Raw genomic sequence first — 26,834 nt, forward strand, 5'->3', positions numbered from 1 at the left:
TAAAAATAAATCAATAAATCAATTGTTATAAATGCAAGCAAATTTGACTTCACAACAATATTGAGATTGGATAAAGATTACATTTAACAGTGTTATTAAATTATTGGTGTTTTAGTGAGCGTTAGATGATGCTAAGGGTAGTCTAAATGTAAAAACAGGAAAAACGTGCACGTTTACAATTAAACCTCCAAAAACATTATTTGGTTATTGATAATTAAGAAGCAAAGTGCTTTTCTAAAACTTTGCAGCAGTTTAAATTCAAATCAAGTACAGCAAATTCAATTATCATCTACCCACCCTCATGCCGCTCCAAACTCATATGCCATTTTTTCAGCTGGAACACAAACTGAGTCATTATCGAAATGTCAAATATTTTCCATACAATGAAAATGCAAGTTGATCACTAGCTGTCAAGTCCTGCTGCAATTTTGCTTGCTTTATTTCAAGAGCTTATAAGGTCGGGATTTGAAACCGGTCCCTTTGCATGCTAAACAATCTATTGTATCTAGCATTTACATATTCATCTGGTAATTTGTAATTTTCTTGCCTGGGGCATCAAGTGAGTCAAGACTTCCACTAGTGCCCATTTAAAAAAGAGAAGGGAAAAGATGCATGTCACCACTATTTCTATCTTTTTGTCTTTGGTCGACACTCCTCTCTGATCCTTCAATCATAAATCTGCCAGCTGTCTCTGCCTCCATTCTCCTCTCCCTGTATCCTCTTTTCCCTTCACATGCACATCTCTTCCCTCCCTCTCATAAATTATCTTCCTCTAAGGCGTAGTGAGAGAGAAGGACAGAGAGAAGTGTCTGAGGAGATGGGGACTGTCGAAAATAAAGAGAGAGGGAGAGGCCGAGACTGAGATGAGAAAGATGAAGAGAAATGAAAGTATAGCTTCGAGTTTCATAAGGTTACAGACAAGAGGGAGAAAGATTCATTTCAAGGTGTGCTGAGAAATTACAGAGAGAAACGAGACCGATGGAGAAGTAAAGCAAGAAATGTGACGACTCACGGCAGAGGGAGAGCAGAACGAGTGACCGCAGCAGGAGGGATGGAGCGGAGGAGAGGAGGAGAGATCGCTGGCCTGGTGTCATTGTGTATTGAGACTCGGTAGCTGATCAATGAGTCCTCTGTGGCCGATGACTGCACAATTCAGCACACGCTACACAGCAGACAGCTGAAACCGCAGCAAAATTACTACACTAAACACCAGTGCTCCTTAAGTGCAGTGTTAACGGAATCACTTTAGCGGCTGCGTTTTAATCCTCAAGCAACTAATATCGCACGCACTAATAACCAACCGAAGGCGGCTAATTAAAACAATCTGATCTCCACGTTCAAGAATAAAAAGAAACTTGTATCGTGTGGCAATTTCCACACTTAACTTTACCGTCAAGCCACTTATTAGCACTCAAGCTTGAATGTTACAAACAGTAGTCCTTTTTTAGATATCATACTTGTTATGCAGAAGGCTGTTGTGTTTATATCTGAAACGGTAGCCGGCTAACCACATCACAGATTTGGATTCCCACAAAAGCTTTCGCTAATCTTGTTTTTCTCCTCACACCTAAGTTTGTTTTTCTCCTTCGTGATGAGGCAGAGCCTGCTGAGATTCACCTTGTCATTTTACGCACCTCTTGCCAGAAAGACACCGTGATACAGCAAACACAGTCTGGTTCGTTGAAACAATCATAAATCAATGCGTTATCTAGTCAGCCAACTGTTTTCACCAGATTCGAAATGAGTATTTAAACTGCAAGAAATGAAACATCCACATTTGCGCAACTTAAGAAAGGGCTGTTCTCAACAATGGTTGTAGGCGCCAAACAATGCGTTTTGTGTTCTATAAGCAACTCTATAACCAATCCAACATGGAATTGAAGTTGAGACTGAAATATTAAAAGGTTCTGCTCTATAACACTGAAAAGCAGAAGTTTAGAAGTCCAGATTGATCCTTAGCAAAGAGCTAGGTGTTATCGCACCATGTGCCTCTGCACAGGTGTCTTAAAGCCCAGAACAGCAGTTCATACTAGTGTTCCAAGCACACCGTGATACTGAGCACAGCCAGGATCCTCACTAACACACACACACAGTGATTGGCAAGGCTGATATTCTCTCCAGATCTGAGCCTCAGGTAACTGCCTGATTCCATTCGATTTTCCCTCAAAAGTCGTCATGCAACTTTCCTACTTCCACTAAGGCCGGGTCAAAGTTAATCCATCTCTCCTCTCCTTTCTTGATCTGTCCTTTTGTGGATGGTCCTTTAATTCCTTCAAACTTCGTTTCTTTGCTTTCACATCTTCTACTTGTAGTCCAAAACTCCTTGACTTATCTGCTTGATGTTTGTATAACCTCTCTTGAAACTGCAAAGACAAAATTTGGGCGGACGCTTTTATACTTGAGTGTGTGCGTACTGGCAGATGAATATCCCACATATCGTTATTTTGGTAAAGGGCAGGGGAGTGTATGAGTCCACAATAGAACTCATTCAGAAACCAAAACAGTCAGGCAGTCAGTCAGTGAGCTTCACTGTCTTTCAGTCTCTCTTCTACAGTTTGTTTTGTCTTGCTAAGCTCTCTGGGTCATCAGCTACTTTCTGATCAGTCTTTATCTGTCTGGCACACAGAGAGTGTTCACCAGGTCACGAGGGGCCATTCTAAATGAATGAGGCTTATTTTGTGATGTGCTGTACATTCTGTATTATACTACGCTATATGCGCATAAATGCGTGAGTCTGTGTATTCATGTATGAACAGTATCCAGTGTGTGCACAGGGGACTGTGGGAGAGGAAAGCAAGATTGTGTGAATGTGTACAGACTAGTCACTTAGTAGATTCATTCAAAGAAATTCAACTCAGGTTCTGCATTCTGAGTTATTCCACCTTGGTCCACAAAATAAAAACATATATCCATCCACCTATCATCTATAAATCAATCCGCCTATCCAATCCATCCATCCACCCATCATCGAACTATCCACTTATCCTCCCACACATCCATCCACCTACCTACCTACCCACCCACCTACCCACGCCTCCATTCATCTACCTACCCACTAGGGCTGCACAATAAATTGAAACTAAACCGCACGCGATTTGGCAAAGGCGATAATTTTATGCGGAGCTTGTCAGTGCAGCACGGCTCTGTGATCAGTAGTTAATGCTGCTCCATCTGAAAGCCAGAGGGCGCTCTGGCACTGAAACTCCAAATATGCCCCGTAGAGTAAAGGCCCTGATATACTTCAAGCGAAATCTAAGAAAGAACTAATGTGACGTCATTTCGAACAAAATCAGGCCAAAACGAAGTTCGTTTTGGGAGTTCAAAACAGCTTGTCAAAGCGAACTTTCCAGAAAAGTTCGCATCGGCTGGTAAACACCTTTGTACTACCATTGGTCCGTGGCGATTACGTAATAGGTAGGTCTGCGCGGAGGCTCCGCCGTCTTTCACGTAGAAATCTTTTCCAGTTCATTTCTCCTCACGAGTCAGTTGAGATCAGACGTAATCTGCGAGTGAAAACATGAACACGCTGATAGAAAAGGAAGTTGTATCTCTGATGAAACGAGACACTGGCACTTGATTTTAAGCATTTTAATGTTTAAGTGCTCTATACAGTACACGTTACGTGACTTCACTGGAGTGCTGAATTGCAGAGCTCGTGCAAACATATCCACATTACTATGATCAGATGTTTTGCTGTTTTCTCAATTTTGTTGTGTGTTTATTTTGTTACTGAGAGGAAAGCGTACAGCACATATTTACATATTCATCTAACCTTCGCTTTCAGCAGTGTGGGGGCCGTCAGATGTTCGATAACAGTTTATCGCTGCTCACGTATTTCGAACATGTTTTTTATACAAAAACAAAGAACGAAGAAGAACTTCGTCATGAGTATATCAGGGCCTTAAAGCACATCATTCCAGTTTATTCGCTGTTGCTGAATAAACAGAAGATTGAAACACTTTAATTGATTAAACATGATTAATAAACACACGACTACGACCATATGGTTTATGAGTTTTTCAAGCCCTCTCTGGTATTTTCATGATAATAAAGTATATTTATACTTCAAATCAATATTTTTATCACTGTATATCTGTATAGAATTTGTATAGTATTATTTATCACTGTATAGAATACTATGAAATATGTTGTGTGCCTTATTCTGTGTAAGAAGCCACATCATCTCACAGAAGGATGCTCAACTGTCGTTATGAAGTAAGTTTGGAGTAAAAACATGTTATTAAATGTTGTCTTTCGTTGGACAAGAGCACCATCCATCAACCTTCCCACCTACCTTACCTATCCACCTACTGACCAATCAATCATCAATCCATCCATCCATCCACCCTCCGATCCACCATCCACCCATCCATCCATCCCCCTAAAAAGTTTGAAACCTAAAGGCATTTTTAACTTAATATAAAACGTAATTTTGTCATTGCAACAGATACATGTTTTCGCTGCACATCCGTAGAAAACTAACTAGATTACTTATTTTCTGGATGACTAGGCCTACTACATCTCTGCACAGTCAAGTCCATCTGTATAAAAAAAAGTCACTTTTGTTGAAGCAAAGATGTACTTTAATTTCATCTTCTCACCCTTATTTATTACGCTCTATTACTGCTTATGCGGGCGTGCATGTATTCATTACAGTTGTATGGCAGCGCAAGACTGTGTCCACAGTGCATCTTCCTGTTCCTCTATCCTCATTTGCATCCCAATCATTTTTTTATCCATTGGCACCACAGCAGACCAAATGTTGCCAAAGCACTTAAGGGACATGAGTTAACAGTTGCATGAGGGTAATGTTTAAAACTCACGCATGATTCATACACACTCTGACTGCTTGTGATACCGTAGACATTAAAGCACTTAAAACTTAATCCAGCACAAAACGGTTCAGTCCAGGAAAGCCTTAGGCTGCAGGTGGGAAGGTGGGAGTCCGTGGGTGCAAGAATCCTGGTGCATCAGCAGAAAAGGTGCAGGATATTTTTGATGCGCTGATCCTATGTTCTGCTTATCACAGATTAAATTTGCGTTTTGTCCTTCAGGCTATGTAATAATGCGTGTGGGTGGGGGAGTGGTGAATTCAAGTCTCTTGGAGGAGAAGGAGGGCGTAGAGTAAGAGCGAGAGAGTGTGAAGCGAGTGTGCATGGCCCTGAGTGTGTGTGTGTGTATGGAAGACTTTCTTGGCCCTCTTTCGTTCTCTCTTTCCTTCTGAGTCTTGTTGTTTGTCAGTGCCAGGCTTTTATGCCAAGCCGGCAGCCATTACTCAATCAGACAGCTTCCTGTGAGCTCTTCTCATTAAAACCTCACACGAACTCTAAACCTATGAGCACAATTATCACCCTTTATACAAACACACGCGCAAACCCGGAGGCACACGCACACAGTCGACTCGCAACAAAAACACAGACGAAACAGAAATCCAAGTCCTGCCAAAAGTCTCAGTTTGGGGGACGCTATTAGAGACTAACTAACCCCAGTCACCCTCCACACAGGCAGTTTACAGCACAGAACAGCTCAAATGCTCCAACACTACAACACCCAATCTGAACCGAACATTACGAATCGTATTATAATGAAGCTAAAGCTTTTACTCAAAAAAATCTGATGTGCTGCAGAGCTACTATTATTTTTTCAGAAATAAAATACATTTTCTTACAAATAATATCGTGTGTGTGAATATTTTTCTAGAAATTGTACTATGTATGTTCTGACCATAATATCAAATCCAACTTGATGTTTATAGACATTTTTTTAAAAACATTAAAAAAAAAAAGATGATCAGGTTATATAATTTATAATCAGACACATATAGTCATAGTCATGAATAGCATTTTAAAATAAATAAATATTTGACCATTTAAAAGTTTGGGGTCTGAGATATTTTTATATTTTTGAAGGAAATATTTTACGCTCGCTACGGCTGCTTTTAATACTATGAAATATTACCATTTAAAACAACCGTTTTCTATTTTAATGTATTTTTACACATGATCCTTCAGAAATCATTCTAATATGCTGATTTGGTGCTCAAGAAACATTTCTTATTATTATCAATATTGAAAACAGTTGTGCTGCTTAATATTTTTGTGGAAACTGTCATTTCCCCCCCTCCAAGATTCTCAGATAAATAGAAAGTTCAAGGAAACAGCATTTATTTGAAATATACATAGCCTATATGTTTGTAATGATGTAAAATTCTTAACTGTCAATTTTGATCAATTGAATGCATCCTTGGTGAATACTAATTTCTTTCATTTACATTTAGCAGACGCTTTTATCCAAAGCGACTTACATTGCATTTCAAGGTACACATTTACATTCTTATCAGTTCTTGCTTTCCCTGGGAATCAAACCCATGATCTTGGCGTTGCAAGTGCCAACGCTCTACTGTTTGAGCTACAGGAAAGTAACAAATAATAAATAAATAAATATACAACGTGCAAACTGCTGCACAGAGACACAAATCAGTGACTCATTTCTGTTCCAACCAATTCATTTACATGAACCGCCCAAATGATTCACTAAAACGAATCGGATTGATTATCATTTGATCATTGCCTCAGCTCACTAGGCTGTAAAGCTGCATGTGCGATACAGTGTAACAAATATGATATAGCTGTTCTGACACGCTACGCCGCTACTTATTCCCCAGCAGCTTGTTACTGGAAAAGCGACATTATTAATATGAGAAATTGCTTGTGATGTTGCTCATTTGTAAGTTTGTTCAGATAAAAACATCTGCTAAATTACTAAATGAACTGTAAATATAAGCTACTCTGCTTTGCAACATAAACTCAAACCCAGTATCCACACCAATACTAAAACTGATTGAATTTGATCATTTTGATAGGCTACATATTCAATTGATATTTGATATTGGTTGTCACATCGAAGCCAAATCAAAGTCTCAGAGACTTGATTTGGTTTATAACATTTGTCTATTCACAGAACGGCCAAGTTAGCATAGCTACTTTCACCTAGTAACTCACCAAACAATGGCAAGTACACACACGTGCACACTCGGATAAAGTTGGTCAACAGGAAGCGTGTTCTCGCAGGTTCTGAGAGCGACGTCATGTGCTGTTTCTCAACGGGATCAGAGTCTATTGAGCAGTGCTGTATGTTGTTTATCAAAAGAAACAGGAGAGCGGGAACGTGATCATCTCACCGTTTTCTTCATCCCTTCTCGTCTCGTCCCCATTCTGCCAGTTATCTATCAGACCACAAAGGAACTATTTCTTTCCATATGATAACATAATCTTCCTTTTCTGTTCCTCTCTGAATAGTGCCCTTTAGTGGCTCTTTATCAACACACTGTTTCTCTCTCTATCTCACCCTCTTTCTCTCTTCGACTTCTTAGGCTGTCGCTCTATATCTTTCTATCTAAATAACTCTCATTTTTTCCCCCTTCTGTGCCAGTGACCTTACAGCGGGGCTTTGAACCTTGCTCTTTCTTCCTCCCTCTCCATCATTCTCTCATTCTCTCCATCGCGCACTCTCTTTCTCTCTCTCTAGAGGAAAATCACACACTCATCAGTTTTCCCCGCTTGGCTCTTGACGAGCAAAGTCGCAAGGAGAATATTAATGGACTTAAGCAACCAATTAACACCTAACTCACATAACAACCTTTTACACAAGCCAGCATGCTGGGAAAAGTAGGAGAGAGGGCAACAGAGTGAGAGAGAGAGTGCAATACGAAAAAGAAGCTGTTTAATTTGACATTTATGCGGTGAGGATGGAGATGACGGAGGTGTCTGGAAGAGAATAGCGAGAGACGGAGCGCATGATCGTGTTAAAACGAGACAGAGGAGTGGGATGAGGAATCATGGGAAGTAACTGTAATCAAAATTAATCAAGAGTTGTTCTTCTAGACCTATCCATACTTGAGAGTATTAGAGTGATTAAAATGAGTTCATTATTCAACTTGCATAATTAAATTCCAATTCCAATTAAATTACGAGGAAAAATAATGGAGAGGGATCTTATTGCTATTGTGAATGTGCACTATGAATCTAAAATGAGAGATCCGTTCAGTAATAGGGTCATATGTTATGAACAGGCACCTTCAAAATCACTTTTTACAATATTTTTGAAGACATTCGTTCCAATGAACTGCCGTAGCCAATGCGACATCTAGTGTATACATCTATGCACCAGTCAGCGCACACGTCACACAGAAGGAAGCGCCCGCGCCCTCAGATCACTTTGGACGTGGCTGTGTATAAGAGGTAAAAACTATATAAATACTGTTCGTTTTCTCACACAAACCGCTCGCTTCGTGTCTTAGGCCATCAATGTGTACTTACATTTACGAGTCATTAAATCATGTTTAACTTGGACTTCTCTGTGCATGCTCTTTGAGGTGGACCCCATAGACCTGCATGGTATGACTGTCAGACAACAACGGTTTGACCTAAAAATATCAAAATTGAAAATAATATGGAAACAAAGACACCTATCTTGGATGCCCTTGAGGTAAGCTAAAACATATCAAAAATTAATTTCAAAGTGAACTATCCCTTTAATGGCAAAAATAGCACTGGTCTGCTGGACTTGGTTGAACAAAAATAAACAATATTTTGTTTCTTAAGCTTATGTATTCAGTCATTATTCAATGCTATACTAAAAATCCTTGTGAAAAAAATTACTTCTCACTGTTCTCAGGTCAAATATTTATATGCGATTAAAATGCGATTAATTTCGATTAATTAATTACAAAGCCTCTCATTAATTAGATTATTTTTTTAAATCGAGTCCCGGCCCTAAAATAAATGTATCAATACATAAGAAATAAGCAACTGGAAATCAGCAAATGAACAAAAGAAAATAAGTAGGCAAATAAATAAATGAATAAATAAATAGCTTCAGGATAAATCAAAACTCCAGTTTTGCATCTGGATTGTGACCATCTCGTTTATTTTGCGATATTACCCAGGCAAATTCATGCACACAAAACCAAACTGAATAGTCAATATAAACATAGAACAACTATTTAGATGTATACCGTACAGAATAAATATACAAGATGTGAATCTAAACGTGGTGAAATGTTCTGGTAGAGCTGTGTCTTAAATCTAATTTCTTCTTTTGGGTTCTGAAACCCATATATAAATGGCAAAAGCACATCAGTAACATCTCCTCTGACCCAATACAAATCAAAGCAAATCAAATTACAAAAACAAAATATAAATGGCCTTGGAATACTGAAAGAATAAAACCAAAGACCAAACCATAATACAAGTTGAAATGCCATTGGGCTTCAATGGCATTAATCTTCAATGAGATTATGAAATGGCAGAATATGTCGTCACTGTCAGAGACACTGAATACCGATTTACTTAATGCAACCTAACTGTCCGAGACGTATGACACAGATGCACAGAATATCTCTCCATTCTCAGAGAAACAGAAATAGAGACAGCACTGTTAGAATAAGGCTTCTGTAAACACTGTATTGAATTAAAGAGTTGTCAGAAAAAGTGTGATAGTCACTGAGCTATTTTTAATAGTTTACACTAGAGATAACTATAGTACAACTGGGTATCGATACAGATCTTCTGATTCAATTCAATTTGCCTTTATATGATTCTAAATCAGTTAGGTATATTTCAGTTATATTGTCTATAGTGTTTCAGGCTGATGTAAACCACTAACCAATCTAACCAATAAACTATGCTGTATAAGAACCGGCTCATACGAGTCATTTGTTTAGGGCTACACTGGTCATGTGTTTTGATTCACAACAAAGAACCAGTTCATAAGAGTCATTTACTTCGTCATTAGATATTACTGGTTGCATGTTTGTTTTATTGTTTTTACATGCAGCCTGCAAACACAACTTGATGTTTCTTGCCATTATTCTGGTACATACTTTAGTCTTTTTATTGAACCAGATTAAATACAGACTGCAAATACATTCACTGCTGTTGTTAAAATATGATCCCCCGCCACTTAAGATTCAGCAGGTCGCTCGCTGCTGATGAAAAGTGGTTTACTGTCTGGAACCTTCTAATGTAATATATTAAAAATATATACATTTAAAAACAAAACAATACAGCTCAAACTATGCAGTTGAGTGAGTTTTGTGTATTCTGTACAAGTACACTTTCGCTCCCTGAAACCTTAGGTACTGCAGTAACTTATCGTATCGATACTGAAATATCTGAAATGGTTCCAGTACTCATTTTCTGCAGTATCGGTACATGATATCTCCGACCGCTAGTTGATGCACACCGTTCACTCATAAAGCTACCTCTCAAACTGTTCTCGAGTACCTAGTTTGAGTTCTTTTTTGCATCTTATTGCATTAAAACAACCATATACACCTCAAATTAAGTAAAATAAGGCCGTCTCGGCGGGAATTCAGGTAAACAATCAAGTTTTGGAACATAAAAAGAAAACTACTAAAAACAAATACCCAAATTATAAATAAAATAAAAATACCAAATGATCAAAAATCAATATATTATTTTAATTTTAAGAATTGATATTTGGAATGCTTGAATAAATTATATATATTTTTTATCCAGAACTAGTGATTATAACCATGTATTATAGCACAATTTCAACCATAGCTTGCTTCCTTGCTTAGTGAATCTGGAACCTGAGATATATTTGACACATTATTGGTGTAAAATATTCGCCAGTAATGTGCAAAAACAAAAACACACTCAAATTACACACAGCATTACAGTCCAGCATTACAATCCCAGTGTGTCCAGCACATCTAAACCTATTAAACGGCAAACCACAATGTGGTTTGTGCCACATTATTTAAAACTTATTTTTATATACTCCTTGCTGTTTCTTTGTCGAAAATTGTGTTACATAACCATCACTTCATTGATTTGTCAAAAGTGTGAGCAGTCATGGCCACAGACTGAGAATGGAATTAAATGAAATTATGGGCAACAGACTCAGGGGAAGGTTTCAATGAAAGAGGAAAATTTCCAAAAACAAATTACCTGAACAAAGGTGGGCCGAGACCCAAAAGCAAGATGAAAAGAAACGCATGTGATGCTGGGGACAGTGGGACAGGAAGTGCAACAGCAAATGCATAATTAGCAAAACTGCAAGACACTGACACAGTCAGAAAAATAAGTCTGGAGCTAAAGTACACATCTTTAACAGTCCAAGCCGACTGATGACTGAAAGGAACAAGTGAGGAAATGAGAGCTGAGGGAAAATTAAATAATTAAAAGGCCTACCTGCGGCGTTCATTGAAATATGCAAATCCATTTAATTTTGCTTTGATTTGCTCTGCTGCTCCCATTTCTAACTTGCCTCTCTCCCTCTATCTCTCTCTCTCTCTCTCTCTCCTTTATGTCTCCAGCTCTTCTCTCATTCACACCAGCCACATTAAACTTGTATTAATACACTGTAGGTATGTCAGTTCAATTACCATGGTTCTGTACTGCCCATGGGCACAGACGGTGTGTGTGTGTGTGTATATGAGAGACAGAGAGTGAGTGTCTGGGTGATAAGATGTTTATGAAAACTGTTATGCCTGAATCATTGTTTTAAAAAGCTCAAACGTGAGAGTTTTAATCAGTCTCTCGGTGTGCATTCAGGTGAAACATATTTGGTAATGAAAATAGATGAGATTGTGTGTGTTTGTGTGAACTGCATGTGTAAGAGTGAGGCGGAGGGAGAGAGAGACAGATGTCCATGTAGATTACAGATCAAGAGAGCAACCATAGAGATAGGAAGCTGCCTCCCTCAAAGGTGCAGTGTCATTTCCGTGGCACCAAACAAAATCATGAAAATAATGACTGTTTTCAAACAGGTTTACACTTCCTTATGCTTTTGGTTAGACAAACAATTAGTTAAACCATACCCAAGAGCCAATGGTTAAACTGTGTTGCCATGTCAGGATATTCAATTAGATAGTTATTATTTGATAATGCTACAGAGTCACTGGGTTTGTAGTTCATATACACATAAAGGGCTCCAGATTGTGACCAAATGGTTGCGGTTTTCCTGCTGGTGCAACTAAATATTGTTAGAGGTCACTGGTGCCACAACCACATTGGCCAACTGATAAGCCAGTTCTGCTGCATATGAGAAACATCAAATGTCAAACGGAACGAAAGCGGAACGAAACTGCGCTACTCGTTTGAGCCGTGCTGCGCGGACCATTTATCAGCTCGGAACAATAACGGACAGCGCAATGCGAGCACAGAACAGGTCCTCGCAGGCCGATAACTGTACACCAATTCGGAAGTGAAATCCCATTTATGATTTGTCTCAAGTCAAGACGACATTTTGGCGTGCAATTAAATGCTTCTTTTGGCCAAGCTGCAAATCCTTTGTGGCAGAATTTGTGAGGGATGCTCTTGCTCTCATACTCCTACTGCAATGCTTTATTTGAATTGTGTAGGTAGTGCGGTTCCTCAGGTTCACATATCCTAAGACCCCTTAACTTCACACACCTAGCACTTCACACACCTGGCAGAAATGTTGTGCCATAAACACAAGTTATGGGAGGCTTTTCATTCCACAAATCACCAACATTCACTATGGAATTAATGTAGCAGTGCTAACTGTAACCATGGTATTGTGGCAGAAAAAAAAGAAAGAAAAAAGACATGACATGACCACTATAACCAGTTATTGACTTATTTAAAAAAAGTAGAAAGTCAAAAAGTCTCATGAAAAACAAAATATTTTCTTCAAATTTGGACTAAATTGCACAGAAAGCAAGTAAAGTGCTCCTTTTATAATCACTGAAGCTGATAGTTAGTTCAGTTCAGTATGATACCATAGAACAATGGCACATTTAAAAAGTATGAAAATTTAAATGTTCTACAAAAAAATGATTGTTTCTCTTTGTTAATAAAATTTAATTGTATCTGCATCTCAATTCAAGCTCAATGCATTACAGTCAATTTTCCAGTAAACAAGCATATTGTTCGTAACTGCACTTATTAATGCAAAACAATAGTAATGTCATGATTAAATTAACTTTATGACTAAAAATCACCCCAGCGCTACCAAATCAGGAGCTGACGCCACGATCTGTAGAACTTAGTGTGCTACTGCTCTCAGATGTTAGTCTGGATCCCTGACATGGCTTAGTTTGGTGGACATATTGTACTGCCCAAATGGAAGTAGCTCCAATCTACATGAATGGAGAAAGACCAACATAAGTAACATTTGAAAACATTGTTTCTTTAACTCAGAAAGCACAAACTCAAAAATAAACTTTCATTTATTTATTTAAACAAACAAACAAACAAACAAACACACAAACAGGTATTGGCTCTTTTGACTGTAAGGTTTCATTCATGATGCCAGTGCCAACATATTGTGATGCCTCTTTCAGAAAGGCAACTGACTGTTTTAACTGTTCATCCACTATATTAAGTATTATTTTTTCATTCCTAGGTGTCCCATCTCGGTCTGTGGCACTAGTATAAACAGACTGACGTCTAGTTCACTCATTCGAAGCTGCTGAAATATACCGGTACTTATGGTTCGGAAATAATGAGAATAACAGAAAATGCATAAAAAAATACAAATAACTGAGAAAGAAGTTTCTCATGCTTACCCAGGCTGTTTATTTTATCAAAATACAGTAAAAACAGTAATAGTGTGAAACATTATTACAATTTTAAATTCATGTTTTTACAATTTTGATATATTTTAAGATGTAATTAATTCCTCTAATGGCAAAGCTGTTTTTTCAGTATCATTACTCTAGTCTTCAGTGTCACATGATCCTTTAGAAATCATTATAATATACTGCTGCTTAGTAAAAATATATTTAAATTATTTCTTATTATCATTGTTGAAATCAGTTGTTCTGGATAATATGTTTGTGGAAACTTTGATACATTTCAGGATTCTTTAATTAATAGAAAGTTCAAAAGGACAGCATTTATTTGAAATATAAATCTTTTGTAACATTATAACTTAGGCCTAAGTGTCTTTACTGTCACTTTTGATACATTTTATGCATTAATACTGAAAAGTAGTGTATTCACTCTAAATAACGCAGATATCTCTGTTCACGCTTTTTGAGTTAACATCTCTCTCACACTAGAAGTTAAATTATTGGCAACATATTTGTCACGCAGACAATATTTTGAGAGATGAAAACTCTGTAGAGCAATAATGTACACAAAGCACAATCAAGGTGACATTCAACCACATATTTAAGGACAGAGATGTGGTCTACGCCAACATCACAAAACGACGTATAACTCAAAAAGAACACCACCAACACAAAAAACACCATAAACAGTAAAACAATTCATAAAAAAAGCGCAGTAATTCCCATGAATTATTCATGGAGAGATGAGCACTGACAACCACAGCCTCCAGCACAGCAGACATCACAACAGACCTGTATTAAAGTACATTTGTGCAGTTATTTTTATTGTTAAAAAAAGCTAAGGAAATAATTTATGGCATAGAGATGATGTCCACACACACTTGGAGATTTCTGGCCTCGCACATTAAACGCCAACAAAAAGTACTTAAAAAACATCACACAAAATAAACACTTCTGACTTTAACTTTTCAGTTTCATCATCTACTTTTCCTCTCCACCCATTTCATTCCAATCTTCACTTCATCATTAAGAGGATGGACAGTTTCTGAGAAAGGTGACCTCAGCATACAGGTGCTCTTTGATAAATAATGCACTCGGATTTTTTACTACAGAGCTTCATGTCAAACTCAAGCTGTTGCTATCAGATAGTCAGCAGCCAAGAACACAGAACATCTTGGCTGTTCAAAAGCATTATTATCTCCCACCTCCAAACACACACACACACACACACACACACACACACACACACACACACCTCTCCTTCTGCTCTACTATCCCACCATCTCGGCTGTGTGCATCTCTTTGCAACGAAGACTTCTATTTTTGTGTTTGCGTTTGCGTGTATTAATCACAAGCCTCATTAGCTTGTTTCTACATATTGAGCTCCAAACTATTACTACACACACTCATGCACACTATAATTTGTTTGTCCCATTTGACAAAAAAACAAACAAAAAAATATGTATATAAAAGGGCCTATGTGCAAATTTAAACTCACAAAAAATGTCTTATTTTTAGATGCTTTCATTGTGTTTTTATTATTAAATTACCACACGCATACATTTATATGTATACTCACTCGCAGAATCAATCAAGCTCCTAGCTGTAGGTGTTGCTTCTCTTAGTTTAATGTGTTAAAATGTGCTGTAATTATAGTTATTACACCTCTTCTATAGCATGAGCCAGGCGGACAAATCCCTTCTCACTTTCTCTCTCTCTCTCTCTCTCTCTCTCTCTCTCTCTCTCTCTCTCTCTCTCTCTCTCTCTCTCTCTCTCTCTCTCTCTCTCTCTCTCTCTCTCTCTCTCTCTCTCTCTCTCTCTCTCTCTCTCTCTCTCTCTCTCTCTCTCTCTCCTCATTTGTCTGCTCATTTCTCTATCCCTCTTTCTCTCCTTTCTTCATGCACAGCTGGGCACTGGATGCATCAATCACTGACTGTAATGTCATTTAGCATAAAGCACACAGTCGCCAAGCAACTGCCTATCAGCAGGCACAGACGCCTCTGCGCTCCGGCCACACACCAGCACTCTCGGCCAATCAGGTGAGTCGGTCCCCTGAGTCGTTCCACTGTGATCAGGAAATACAAGGGCTCTGGGCATAATCTACAACACATTTTCATTCCTTATTCTTTTTTGGGGGTTATTTCTTCCAAGTACACAGAGAGAAGAGAGAGCCCTTGGGGACAATGGGGCTTGGTGTCACACCCATTTACTCTACTGGGTATTTCTCAGGGTAGGTTTAGTTTTGAAGGTCAGTGTACTGTATGTAAAGGCACATACATTAATACCGTGGCAACCGAATAACTGTTGAACATTTCTGCCAATATTGTCCAGGAAAAAGATTCAGATCACTGAACATGCATTGAACTTTTGCACTGCACTGTAAAAAAAAAAGTACCTACGGCACATATTTTCCAGTTGACTGGCCCTTTTAAATATTAATAAATTACTTCTACTTTAAAAACCCACGTTAGAACAACAGAATTCTTTGTCTGAACAAATAATTTCATATTGAGGAATATTGCTGAAATGTTAAGGGTTTGTGAGGTCTCAGCATATATTACAGCATGAATAAATTATGTGGTTACTGTTACAAGAATATTATTTCTCTGTTTGCTGATTCATTTACACTTTTGTTGTTGTTGTTGTTTTGTCATTATTATTATTAGTTATGTTGTTATATTATCTTAGTTTTTTTATTTGCTTACATTCTTGAGGTTTGGGTATCAAGTGTTGAGGTCTATGTACGAACTTTTTAAAACTATATCCAAGATATATTTGCTATGATTGATCCTTAAGAAAAGTTATCATAATGCACTTTACACATCAAGTATCTAATAAACTAATATATATATATATATATATAAACATACATACATACATACATACATAGGCTATATATATATACATAGCTCATATTGTCCGGGTTGTTTGTCTACTGAAATGTCTCAGAAAGATATGTTTGCAATAATTTGTCAGCAGAACAATCCGAAAACACATGAAATAACAGTAGTACCCAATGAAGAGATGTGCGTCCATCTCTCATAGCCTTGCTTTCATTCCCATTTAAAATCAAAGATGGCACTGCTGTGGTGAGATAAACATCAACGATGCTTTTGGAAAAGCACCATTTACGTTTATCTCATGCTATCTTTGATTTTAAATGGGACTGAAAGCGTGGATTTTACTGCTATGTAATGTCTTTTTGTAAAATCAAAGATGGCACTGCTGTAGGTCTATTAACAATAATTGCTCTAACAAGTTCTAACCATAGTTATAACAATAGAACTTAAAAATCTGAATACATCATGTTGCCTTGAATTTAACTTTTCTGATCAATGTGTGTATAAGGTGAGACGTCACAATGAAACCAGTCAATCAACACATGTAGAAAATGTATGGTCAGTAATGCTATTCTACTCTATTTGATCTCTTGTAACTTGTCAAAAAATAAAATAAAATAAATAAAATTCTATTCAATAAAGCGCATTTAGGCATAACATTAAAATGTGCAGTATAAAATAGATAGTCCTTTTGAGATCTGCTAAAGATAATATTTACGAATAAACCTTTGCCATCTTCTAACACAGCTTCTGAGTTAAATCTAAATGTTTATCCAACATCAACTGCAAAATATTATAATGAAAATTAAGTTTTTTATAAAATTCACAAAAAATGTTCTAATTTAAATGAGTTTTGAACTAGATGTCTGAAACCATCATACAAAACAACTAGGGCTGTCACTTTTTATTCGATATTCGAATATGCATTCGAACATGACGTGAAATAACCGTAATCGAACTTCAAATAAACTATTCGGTTTTTAAAGTGCCATGTCTAGCGCATTTTTTACAGTCTATGATAAGACCGTTTGCTTTTTATTTTAAAAAAGCGTGTTATTTTGAAAGGGTGTTATTTTGAAAGCGTGTTACAGGCTGCTATGTTATAGTCAGATATGACGGCGCGCTGCAACACGCATCACCGCAGATGATCTATTCATCAAGCGCCAAGCCAATGTGCAAACTATCGCAAATCAAAGTGAAAGTAAGTCGCAGACGCTTTAACACACAATAATAATAATCTTCATTAAAAGTAAAGAAACGAAATGATCTTACCAGGGCTGCCGCTCTCTCTTATTGCAGTCTTTGATGTTAGCTGATGATCAATAAAATGCAGCTCATATTGCTTTCGGTGACATTAAATCCATTAAATCTGCATATAGCGCGGGAATTGAAGATCGGATTTATATCCGGTTTAAACCACATTTAGGCCTATGTGACCAGGTGTAAATGGAATCGTTTTGATCGCTATCCGATCTGAGAAAACGCATGAAGTGGCCAGGTTTAAACAGCCCCAGAAACGCAGCAGACGGCCAGAGCATCGCCAGGCGTCCAACATCGTATGACTGCATACTTTCCTGCACAACCGGTCGACACCTTGCCCAGATGCACATGTAAAGGCAAGGTTTATTTGCAGATATGAGTCCTATAGGTGTAATTTTGGGAGTCCTGTTTATGACTGTCAAACTGTTAGTAAAGTTTCGATTGACGGTTTTTTTTTTTTTTTTTGCACGCGCGCGTGGGGGGGGGGGGGGGGGGGGGTGGTGCGCGGGCGGGGGCGGATGGGAATAGATATTCAAATATATTCGAATACATAGGCTGGTATTTGATATCCGTTCGAATTAGATTTTTCTCAAAAGTGACAGCCCTAAAAACAACTGGTAGAGAAAACACACTTATGTTATACAAGCGCTTATCACAAATGTGACAACTAGCCCCGGTTTCCATATATAAAAGTTCAGTCCAATCCTAGCTTACCTCTAATTTCATAATTTCATAACATAATTTCACACCTATGTTCACTGTCTCCTTCCGTTTACTCCTCACCCCATCTCTACCCCCTCTATCGCTCTCTCTATCACCTCGCTGTCATTAGTATGGCTGAGGTGTCAGGCAGTGGCCATGTCGAGCGACGAGTTCAGGCAGAGGACAGCGAAAGAAAAATAGAAAGACAGCAGCTGGTAGGAGGTGACAAGGTAGAAACACACAAACGCACATGCTCACCCACACCAACTTTTTATCTCATGACCCGATCCGATACATATATATAGATTTCTTGAACAGCAGACAGCGCACAGAGCCACAGAGAAAATTTGAATTACGTGTCAGGCTTCACATCAGCACCTTTACAGGACCTCATATATCTACGACAAAGAGCACCAGGGGCAGAGAAATCACAGCAGGATGAGAAATACGCTCGCTCGTCTCTGTGCACAATCAATACTGCTTAGCACACATTCTCAAACTCAGACTGGGGGCCCTCAGGAGCCCTGAACTGTTACCACTGTTATTGCTGAACCCAGCAACCGACTGTCAATGAAAACTCATACGGAGCTCCAGTAATGATACTGCATTCAAGAGAAAGAGATGGATGTGAGAAGGGGACATCCATTAGGAACAGGGGGAGAGTGAGATTAAGCCAAGGAGAAATGAGGCACTGTGTATGAATACTTCTGACGAGAACAACTCAGACCAGAATGAATCTCCATGCTGGTTAGTGTCAGTTTGATTGACTATCTGCTGGAAATCCATGGTGTTCACCTGCAAAGCTGAAATGGAAATGCTAGTCGACCAGTTTAGCCTTTGTGGCGTGAGGTTGGTTGACTCCTGGTTGGTTTGTTGTTAAGTTGTCTAAAATCATGCAGATTAAACTAGTTAAGAATATATTTAGGGTTTTGTAATGACAGATAGCAATCTCTTTAATAAATGTGCATTTAGCAACATAATTTTTTGTGTACATTTTTATTTCCAAATATAATTCTATACTTAATATTGATTCATTTACATAAATGTTGTTAAATTGAATAGTAGTTAGTCACGTTTTGAGTTAGTTTTTTCTCTGTTTCTCCTGTTCTGTTCATGTCCGTTTCTCTAGGTTAGCTTTCCAGTTTGCAAATTAGTTCAGTTGTCCTCCGTTCCCTGCCAGTTTGTCACTATGGTTTCTTATTGATTTCAGAATGTGGATTTAAGATTTTTTTTAAGTATCTCCTTCATCGTGTGCTTCATTACAGCCACCAACCGTGACAGTTATATTATTTGTAAATTAAACTCAAATGTACATGCTATATTTTTATTCATGTAATAATAATACATATAGAATTAATTTGTTTTAATAGTATTAATAATTTTAACTATAAATAACTTTAAAATAAAATAAACATTTATCATTAACATGTCATATTTTCATTAATGTTATGATATATATATATATATATATATATATATATATATATATATATATATATATATATATATATATATATATATATATATATATATATAACACAGACAATATCTCAAATTTACACATTAAAATGACTTTTGAAATAAAAATTCTGACATCAGAAAATATCAATTAACCATTGGCAAGGTTGTCAGTAGATTTTGGAAATGACATTAGGCAGAAGGACCAATTCTGGTAGTCCTATAAGGCCAAAAATCAGCCTGGCTGACGTATCAGTCTATCACTATCCAACATACCAGGATCCGATTCTAGGGTCCAGAATACAAACCACAACAGATGCTTGTGACTAGATATGTTGTTTTTTTCATTAGAGAAGGCTGAGTGGAGGCCATCTTGAGCTTTACTACTCAGCTCAATGAAGAGTTGCTGAACTGCGTATTTATCATTTTTCATGCCATCACGAGTGCTCACAGCTGGTGAAGAAAGACAGAGCACAAAAAAACATAGAAAAGACAACCTCAATTCAACCATCTCAGCTGGTTTCAGATAGACGATGCTGGTCTGTTAAGTACAAGTAAACCAGGAGACTTTGAAAAAAACAGCACTACGACGGCTTCAATTGGTCATTTAAGGTGGTCAGTATCTTGACCGAGAGGATATGTCTTGAATGAACAGCAGCAGGGAGCAGATTACACGTCAACATTTGGTGTCTCACCGATGAGTAATTGTTGAGTCACCATCCGGTGATGAGGGAGATGAATAATCAAGTGTGCTTCTTTCTCTGTGACTCTGTGATCAATGATATTTGCATTTATGTTGCACTCACAGTGAGTGTCTATGTTTGTTGGCTCAGTCTTTGCATCTGAAGCGTCTTGATTATTCTGACAAGCAGCTTGCTGAAGATGTCAGGCCCAAATTGTTCACATTGTTCTCTGTCCTTCCATGCATTCACACATACAATTATACATCACACATACACCCACATACATAGACAAGCCGACGCGGAGACTCAAAAAAAATAAAGCTTGAAATTTTCAACATATTTCTCCTTTGTAACCACCCTCCCACATTCTTTCCATCCATTCAAAAGCCCTCAACCGCCAGAGCGAAGATGAATACGCGCGTTGCCCCGCGCTCGGGTGGCTGGTGTGCCGTGAAAGCCCTTCTCCGGTCTCGAGCACACTGATGCCATTGTGTTCGCCCGCAATATGCCACACAAAAAGATGTTTCTCCTCTCCTCCCATCCTTCTCCTATTCTTTCCCCCCTAATTGTTGTCTCTGATGTGACCTAGAAAGGGAAAAGAGTGAAAAAGAGGCAGGAGAGAGGAAAAACAACAACTGAATGAAGTTGGAGTTAATAAGGAGCAACCTGGCTGACCCCCGCAGGCAGGCGAACGTAATTGCAGTTAACTTCCCCTAATGTGGAGCTAACTAACAACAAACAACCCAATCTACCGGAGGGGGCTCGCAGGTGCCTGAGAAAGGGCTTCCTGATTAGCCTTCTAATCTCAGCAAGTGTGAGGAGTGTTTAGAGAGCCAGCGGCTCCTCTGCCGGTTCGCCAAGCCCCCCGGTCAGCTCTCCAGATCCGCTCTACTGGGAACAAATGAAACTACAGGAGCCAAGAAGAGGAAACGGGCTCAAAAGACAAAAGCAAAAGGGAAAAGATGGTGACAAACAGAGAGAGAGAGATGAAAAAGACAGTGCACACCACACGGGGTGGGGGGGGTTACTGCTGGAGTGTTTTCATGTCGTCAGGGGGAACTCGCTGCATTCGAGTCTTTGTTTAACCTGGCTGGTGGTTAGTGTCGGGTGATGTGTGGCCCCTGTGACCTGTCAGACACCACAGTGGGGATTCGGCCCATCTCTGACACGAAGACGTTCAGCGGGAGCGCTCGCACGCTTCGTTTACAGTGCGATACCTCACCTCTCACAGTAGTTAGGCTGTGATTCATTCTCTCCCAGCGTCTGAGTTGTTTTGTTTAATGAATAGAGTTGCGCACTGCCAATACCACTAGATGGGTTTTTCGGTTGCAGAGAGATAGCAGGGGGGCTGGAACGAAAACCATCAGGAAGCTGAGACCCCGCGAGCACGTGTGCGTGCTGGTGATAAAGTGCTGTTGCCCACGCGTGGCGTCGGGGATGGACCGGGCAGCGGGATGCCCCACGGAGAGGCAGCGCTGCGATCTGGAGTACAAAGAGAACATCTCTTGCTGCGCAAGCAATCTGTACTCTCTCTCGATGCTTTCTCTCTCGTTTGTACATCTCTCACTCAACCTTTGCCTGCTTCAGTTTTAGCGGCAATTTGTAAAACACGGACCTCCAGTCACCTCTCCACCATCCCACAGTGCCTCTCGGCATGATTGGTTCACATGTGCCCCCGTCACATAGCTGCTCATTCTGTATCTGCAAATCTCCTCTCTAAGAATGGCAAACGCAGCAGTACCAAGTTAATGATCTTTTTTGTAATACAATGTACCAACTCAAGTCAGAAGGCACTAAATGTAAACACGTTAGGGCAGTAAATGTTAGAAATGAAAAATAATAATAATAATAATAATATGGACCCGTGTCTAAATATCAGATCTGCTTTAGAACAGTTCATTTATAAAAAAAATTCTGAATATTTAACTTGAATAATTGCGATAAAAACAATAATTCTCTTCACATAGAAATTACGACCACGGTTTAGTGCCATTTTAAAAAAAATAACATTTTTTAAATCATTAAAAAAGTGACAATATTATGAGACTGCATTTTGAAAAGTAATATTCTTTTACATTTCATCAGAATTAATGCACTTTCACGTTAGCACGAATCAAAAGAATTTCAATTCCTATGCAGGATTTATTTTTTCTCTCGTTTTCTGATTTATTATCATATAAATGAACACTCTACATTAAGAAAACTGGTAAAATCTTAAGAAGCTTATCTTAAAAGCTAAAACAGTGAAATTCCTAATAATAATTCAAAATTATGTTATCGTTTTTTTCTATAAAACCAACAACAAAAAGACTTGATGCATTAACAAAGAATCCTAAAGTGCATTTATTCATCAACCGCAGTTGCAAACAATATGGTCAATATGTTTGTTATGTTATTATCTTTAATTTATCCATTTAAGAGAAAAGCACTGACCGAAGGGTTTAAGCTCTTGACACCCAGCAACCCAAACAATTAAAGCTTGTGAAGGCTCGTAACCAATGAATGATAACGGAAATGTCAAATGAAGAAGAAAAAAAGCACTTTCAGGATATATAGCTAGCGGGAAAATAGCACAGATGATTATGCTTGATAAATCAAGAGAAGAAACAAAGATTGCGACTAAAATATGATTAATTGTGCAGCCCAATAAGAAAGTTGTAAAGTAGCATTATGATATCCTACTCTGCCTAACATGGATTAATGCTATAAAAAAAGACTAAGGAAACCAAATTTCAAATCTCGTTTCAATTTTGTTCACAAAATCGTAGAATTTTTTTAATCTATTTAGTATCGGCTGCTGAAATTTTGGCATTGTGACAAACTCTCAGAAAGTTTTCTTTCTCGTCTGCTGTAGCCTAATCCTTACACATTCGTTTCACAGCTCAATTTCTCTCACCCAGCAAAGTAAAGCCCTTTTCTCTCTTTCTTCCAGCTGTCTTTCTCTCTACCTTTCAAGCGTGTAAGGTGCCTGCCATCAGACGTTGAACTAAAACAGTGTGAGGATGATATCGCTGTAAAAGAAAGAGTGAAGGAGGGAAAGCTTTGGAAGAGATGGTCATTCTCTCCCTTCCCTTACCCCCCCTCTCAATTCCCTAATGTTATATTCTTATCCCATTACATCTCATCCTCCAATATGCCCCCTGTCCAGTGCTCCATAATCTCTTCATCTCCTAACGTTTTCTTTTAATACGACTGGCCGTTCCCTGCGCAGCCCTCCTGCCTGTTTGTGTTCTTCCGTTGTGCATCACTGGGGGTCGCCATGACAACATCACCCAGACAACCAACCCTCCTCCCAAATGTTCCACTCGTTTGCATCTCATTTGCATGTTGTCACAGCAACTAGCCACATTTGACTTTGACAATAAAGGGGTTCATGTAACCCCTGCCATCACTCTTTACCCTGACCCCCAGCTTTTCTATTCTCTCGCCCAGCGTGACACGCTATTTATTTTTAATTCCTGTCATACACTCTTTCTGAAGCATTTCTCTTATGTCATTTTCTCTTTCATTTTTTTCCAGGCAGACTTGTGAAGCGTTTAAGCTCATGAAAAATCAATCAAAAGTTGGCTGAATCATTTATTTCCTGTCAACCCAAATGTTAGGCTTTTTAACCTGCTTTTGCTTAACACTTCGGTCACGCCACAACTCTTTTTACTAATTCTCCCTTTTTTCTCCTTTTGTCTCAAAGTTACAAGTACAAACCCTCGCTTTTTGTCCTGCACTGAGGTAGTCTGTCCCTTTTCCCCCCGCAGCTCCAAACCCAGCTGCTACAAAATGACTTACTTCCCTTCTACAGGAGATACAGCCAATTCTGTCATTTGCATTCCAGCTCCACAGGGACACAAACACACACACACACACACACACGGGGCGTGCGCACGCTGTCATATCACTCCAGAGACTACCTCAAGCAGCTGTGAAATTAGTTACACGTTTTGAATTTGTCATTTTGAAATATTTTGTGTGCATTTAGGTGACTAATGAAATGCCGGCTGTTTTTTTAAGACAAGGATTTCAGTTAAGCCCCCCTTGCCGATAAATGCGGGAAGACGCATGCGAGGGGTGACTAATGCGTTTGGTCTTTCAATGTGTTTACAAACAGGAAGCAGCTACGCTATCAAGTTGCTGACCACTTCAGGTGTTCAAACCAGACCGCTGAAGGAGGCCGAGTATTGTGTAATCTTCATCACGGTAGTTACAGAACAGCCTCACATCGAGCACTACTGAAATGAGTTGCACATGCGGAATGCAAAGCAGCCCTTGCTCAGCCTACAACTACTTACTTATTATGCTGAAGGGAATGCTGGGTTGTGAAATCATGTACGTTTTCAGCTCTCTAAGTGCTTGCATGTATGTGTTTGATAGTTTACATCTGCACACAATGATTGTCTTTCTTTCTCTATGACTCCCAAGTAATGGAGAGAGGAAGAAAGCGCAAAAGAGGAAGAAAATTATTTAGAAAGAGGGAGAGAGAGACAGAGGCTAGCTGGAGACAGAGAGAGCTTTATGAAAACAGACAGGTGTCTGCACTGAGAGAGTGGACAAAGAAATTCAGACAGTAAAGGATCGTTCAAGCTGGCAAAGCTAAAAGTTAGCGATTTCTGGCAAAAACAACAATGAGCGATACAGCAAAGTTAAGCTTTATGCAAATGAGCAGTGACGCAATGTGGCGACCACAAATGGGAGTAGACAGTGATCCGTCACCTGTTCAGTATTGGTATTGTTAATCTAAAACTATTAAAAACTGTTTTGGTTAATTGGAATAAAGATGAAATAAAACAAATATAAATAAATAATAATTAAAAATTAAATAAATAAATTTAAGCTAAAATTTGTAATTTTAAATAAATAGCTGTAAGCAGCAATTATCAGGGCCAAGCACAAAAAAGAACAATGTGACATGCACGCATGGCAGGGAGCTCCAGAAAAACTGCATCAATAAGTAATTAAAGATGGTTTTAGATTACTTTAGTCTAAACTGACAAATCATAAATACAAATCACTGTAATATTATGATTAACTTGCTTATCACTTTTGACCAGGTGGCGCTGTTATTATGTGCATTATGTTAATAGCTGTTATAAATTCTTATCGTGTGGTCAGTGTGAGGTTACAATAACACATGCAAAGTTTGGTGTCAATATGGCAAATTGTTGCAGAATTACAGCCTCATAATTAGCTTGGCATCATGCCAACAAATACGTTGATGTGTTAATCGAGAACAGTTTGGTCTATCGAAAAGCTTTTGATTACTTTTTGCCGGCATGGTCTGAAGATGATCGGAGCCAATTTTGGTAAAAATCAGACTAACGGTCTACGAGGAGTTCGAAAAAGTAGGTTTTCAAAGAAATTCAAAATAGCGGACAGCAAGTTCGAGCAAATATGGCATAATTGGTATCATTGTTCTCAGCATATGACCCAAGGAATCTATTAACTTTAGATTAATTGAAAACAAGGTGGCGCTGTCTCAAACCTTTTCGAGTACGTTCAGGGCATGGCCCCGATGACACATACATAGTTTCATAATGATACGCTAATGCGTTCTTAAAATACAGCATTTTAGGACAACATTCTAAATGGCCGACACCCACAATATGGATAAATTGGGTATTGAAGGGGTTGGATTCTGGAATCCAAAGCTGCTTCAATGTATATCTAATGCGTAATTATAATCAAGGTATTAATCAATATTGTTCCTTCTAAACATCACATAAGTTGAATGACTTCTCTAGGCTATTTTACTTTGTTATAGAAGTTACCTGTGTGATTACTGAAATGTTCTTTTCATGTATTCTCTAATATCTGTATTTCAGTGCTTGTTTATTTAGTCCGGCTTCTAGAAATGAATTATGGACTCGTTTTGTTTGAGAAAGGTCGTCAACGTGTCAATACATACATGAGTTTTCTGACAACTATGGTCACATGGGTCATTGAATGAAGTCTATAGTATATGGGACCATTTCTCAGTTTACTTTCCAGTTAGACTAAAGTGTCCTCTCCTTGAGAGAAAGAACGTATTATCTCGATGTTTTGAGAATACTCTCCTGTTTATAGTTAGTTAAGCTGTGTGTCGGTGTGTGTGTGTTAATCTTTTTGGTTACAGGTTAAGGAACAACTGCATTATTAGAGATTGACTGAGTCGTTGTTCTGGACAGGCTGGCACCCAGCAACCCAAATCTGTGACCTGGAAGGTCACAACATGACTAAATTCAGGGTCCGAGTGTCAGCTGCCTAATCAATGGAGATATGCTTCAGTCTTTCTGTACATGATGTGTATAGATTAGACCAAATTGCTGTGATCTTTGTAACTGTAAGTAGGGCGGC

At 38.5% G+C, this 26,834-nt stretch overlaps 1 protein-coding gene across 4 annotated transcripts in view; it reads right to left on the reverse strand.

The window, feature by feature from the left end:
* cadm4 (cell adhesion molecule 4) overlaps window positions 1-26,834 on the reverse strand; it is a 152,965-nt gene that overhangs the window by 46,403 nt on the left and 79,728 nt on the right. The window contains exon 1 of one of the 4 annotated variants that reach the window (XM_079625067.1): window positions 1,013-2,367. The exons of 2 other annotated variants lie outside the window; for them this stretch is intronic. In XM_079625067.1, coding sequence (XP_079481193.1) covers window positions 1,013-1,094 — 82 coding nt within the window. In that variant the 5' untranslated portion in view covers window positions 1,095-2,367. Of the gene's footprint in view, window positions 1-1,012; window positions 2,368-26,834 lie in introns of those variants that run through there. One more of the 4 variants, XM_079625065.1, reaches the window with a different exon arrangement.

This window comes from Phoxinus phoxinus (assembly GCF_949152265.1).
Source record: "Phoxinus phoxinus genome assembly, chromosome: 10".
NCBI classification, from domain to species: Eukaryota; Metazoa; Chordata; class Actinopteri; order Cypriniformes; family Leuciscidae; genus Phoxinus; species Phoxinus phoxinus.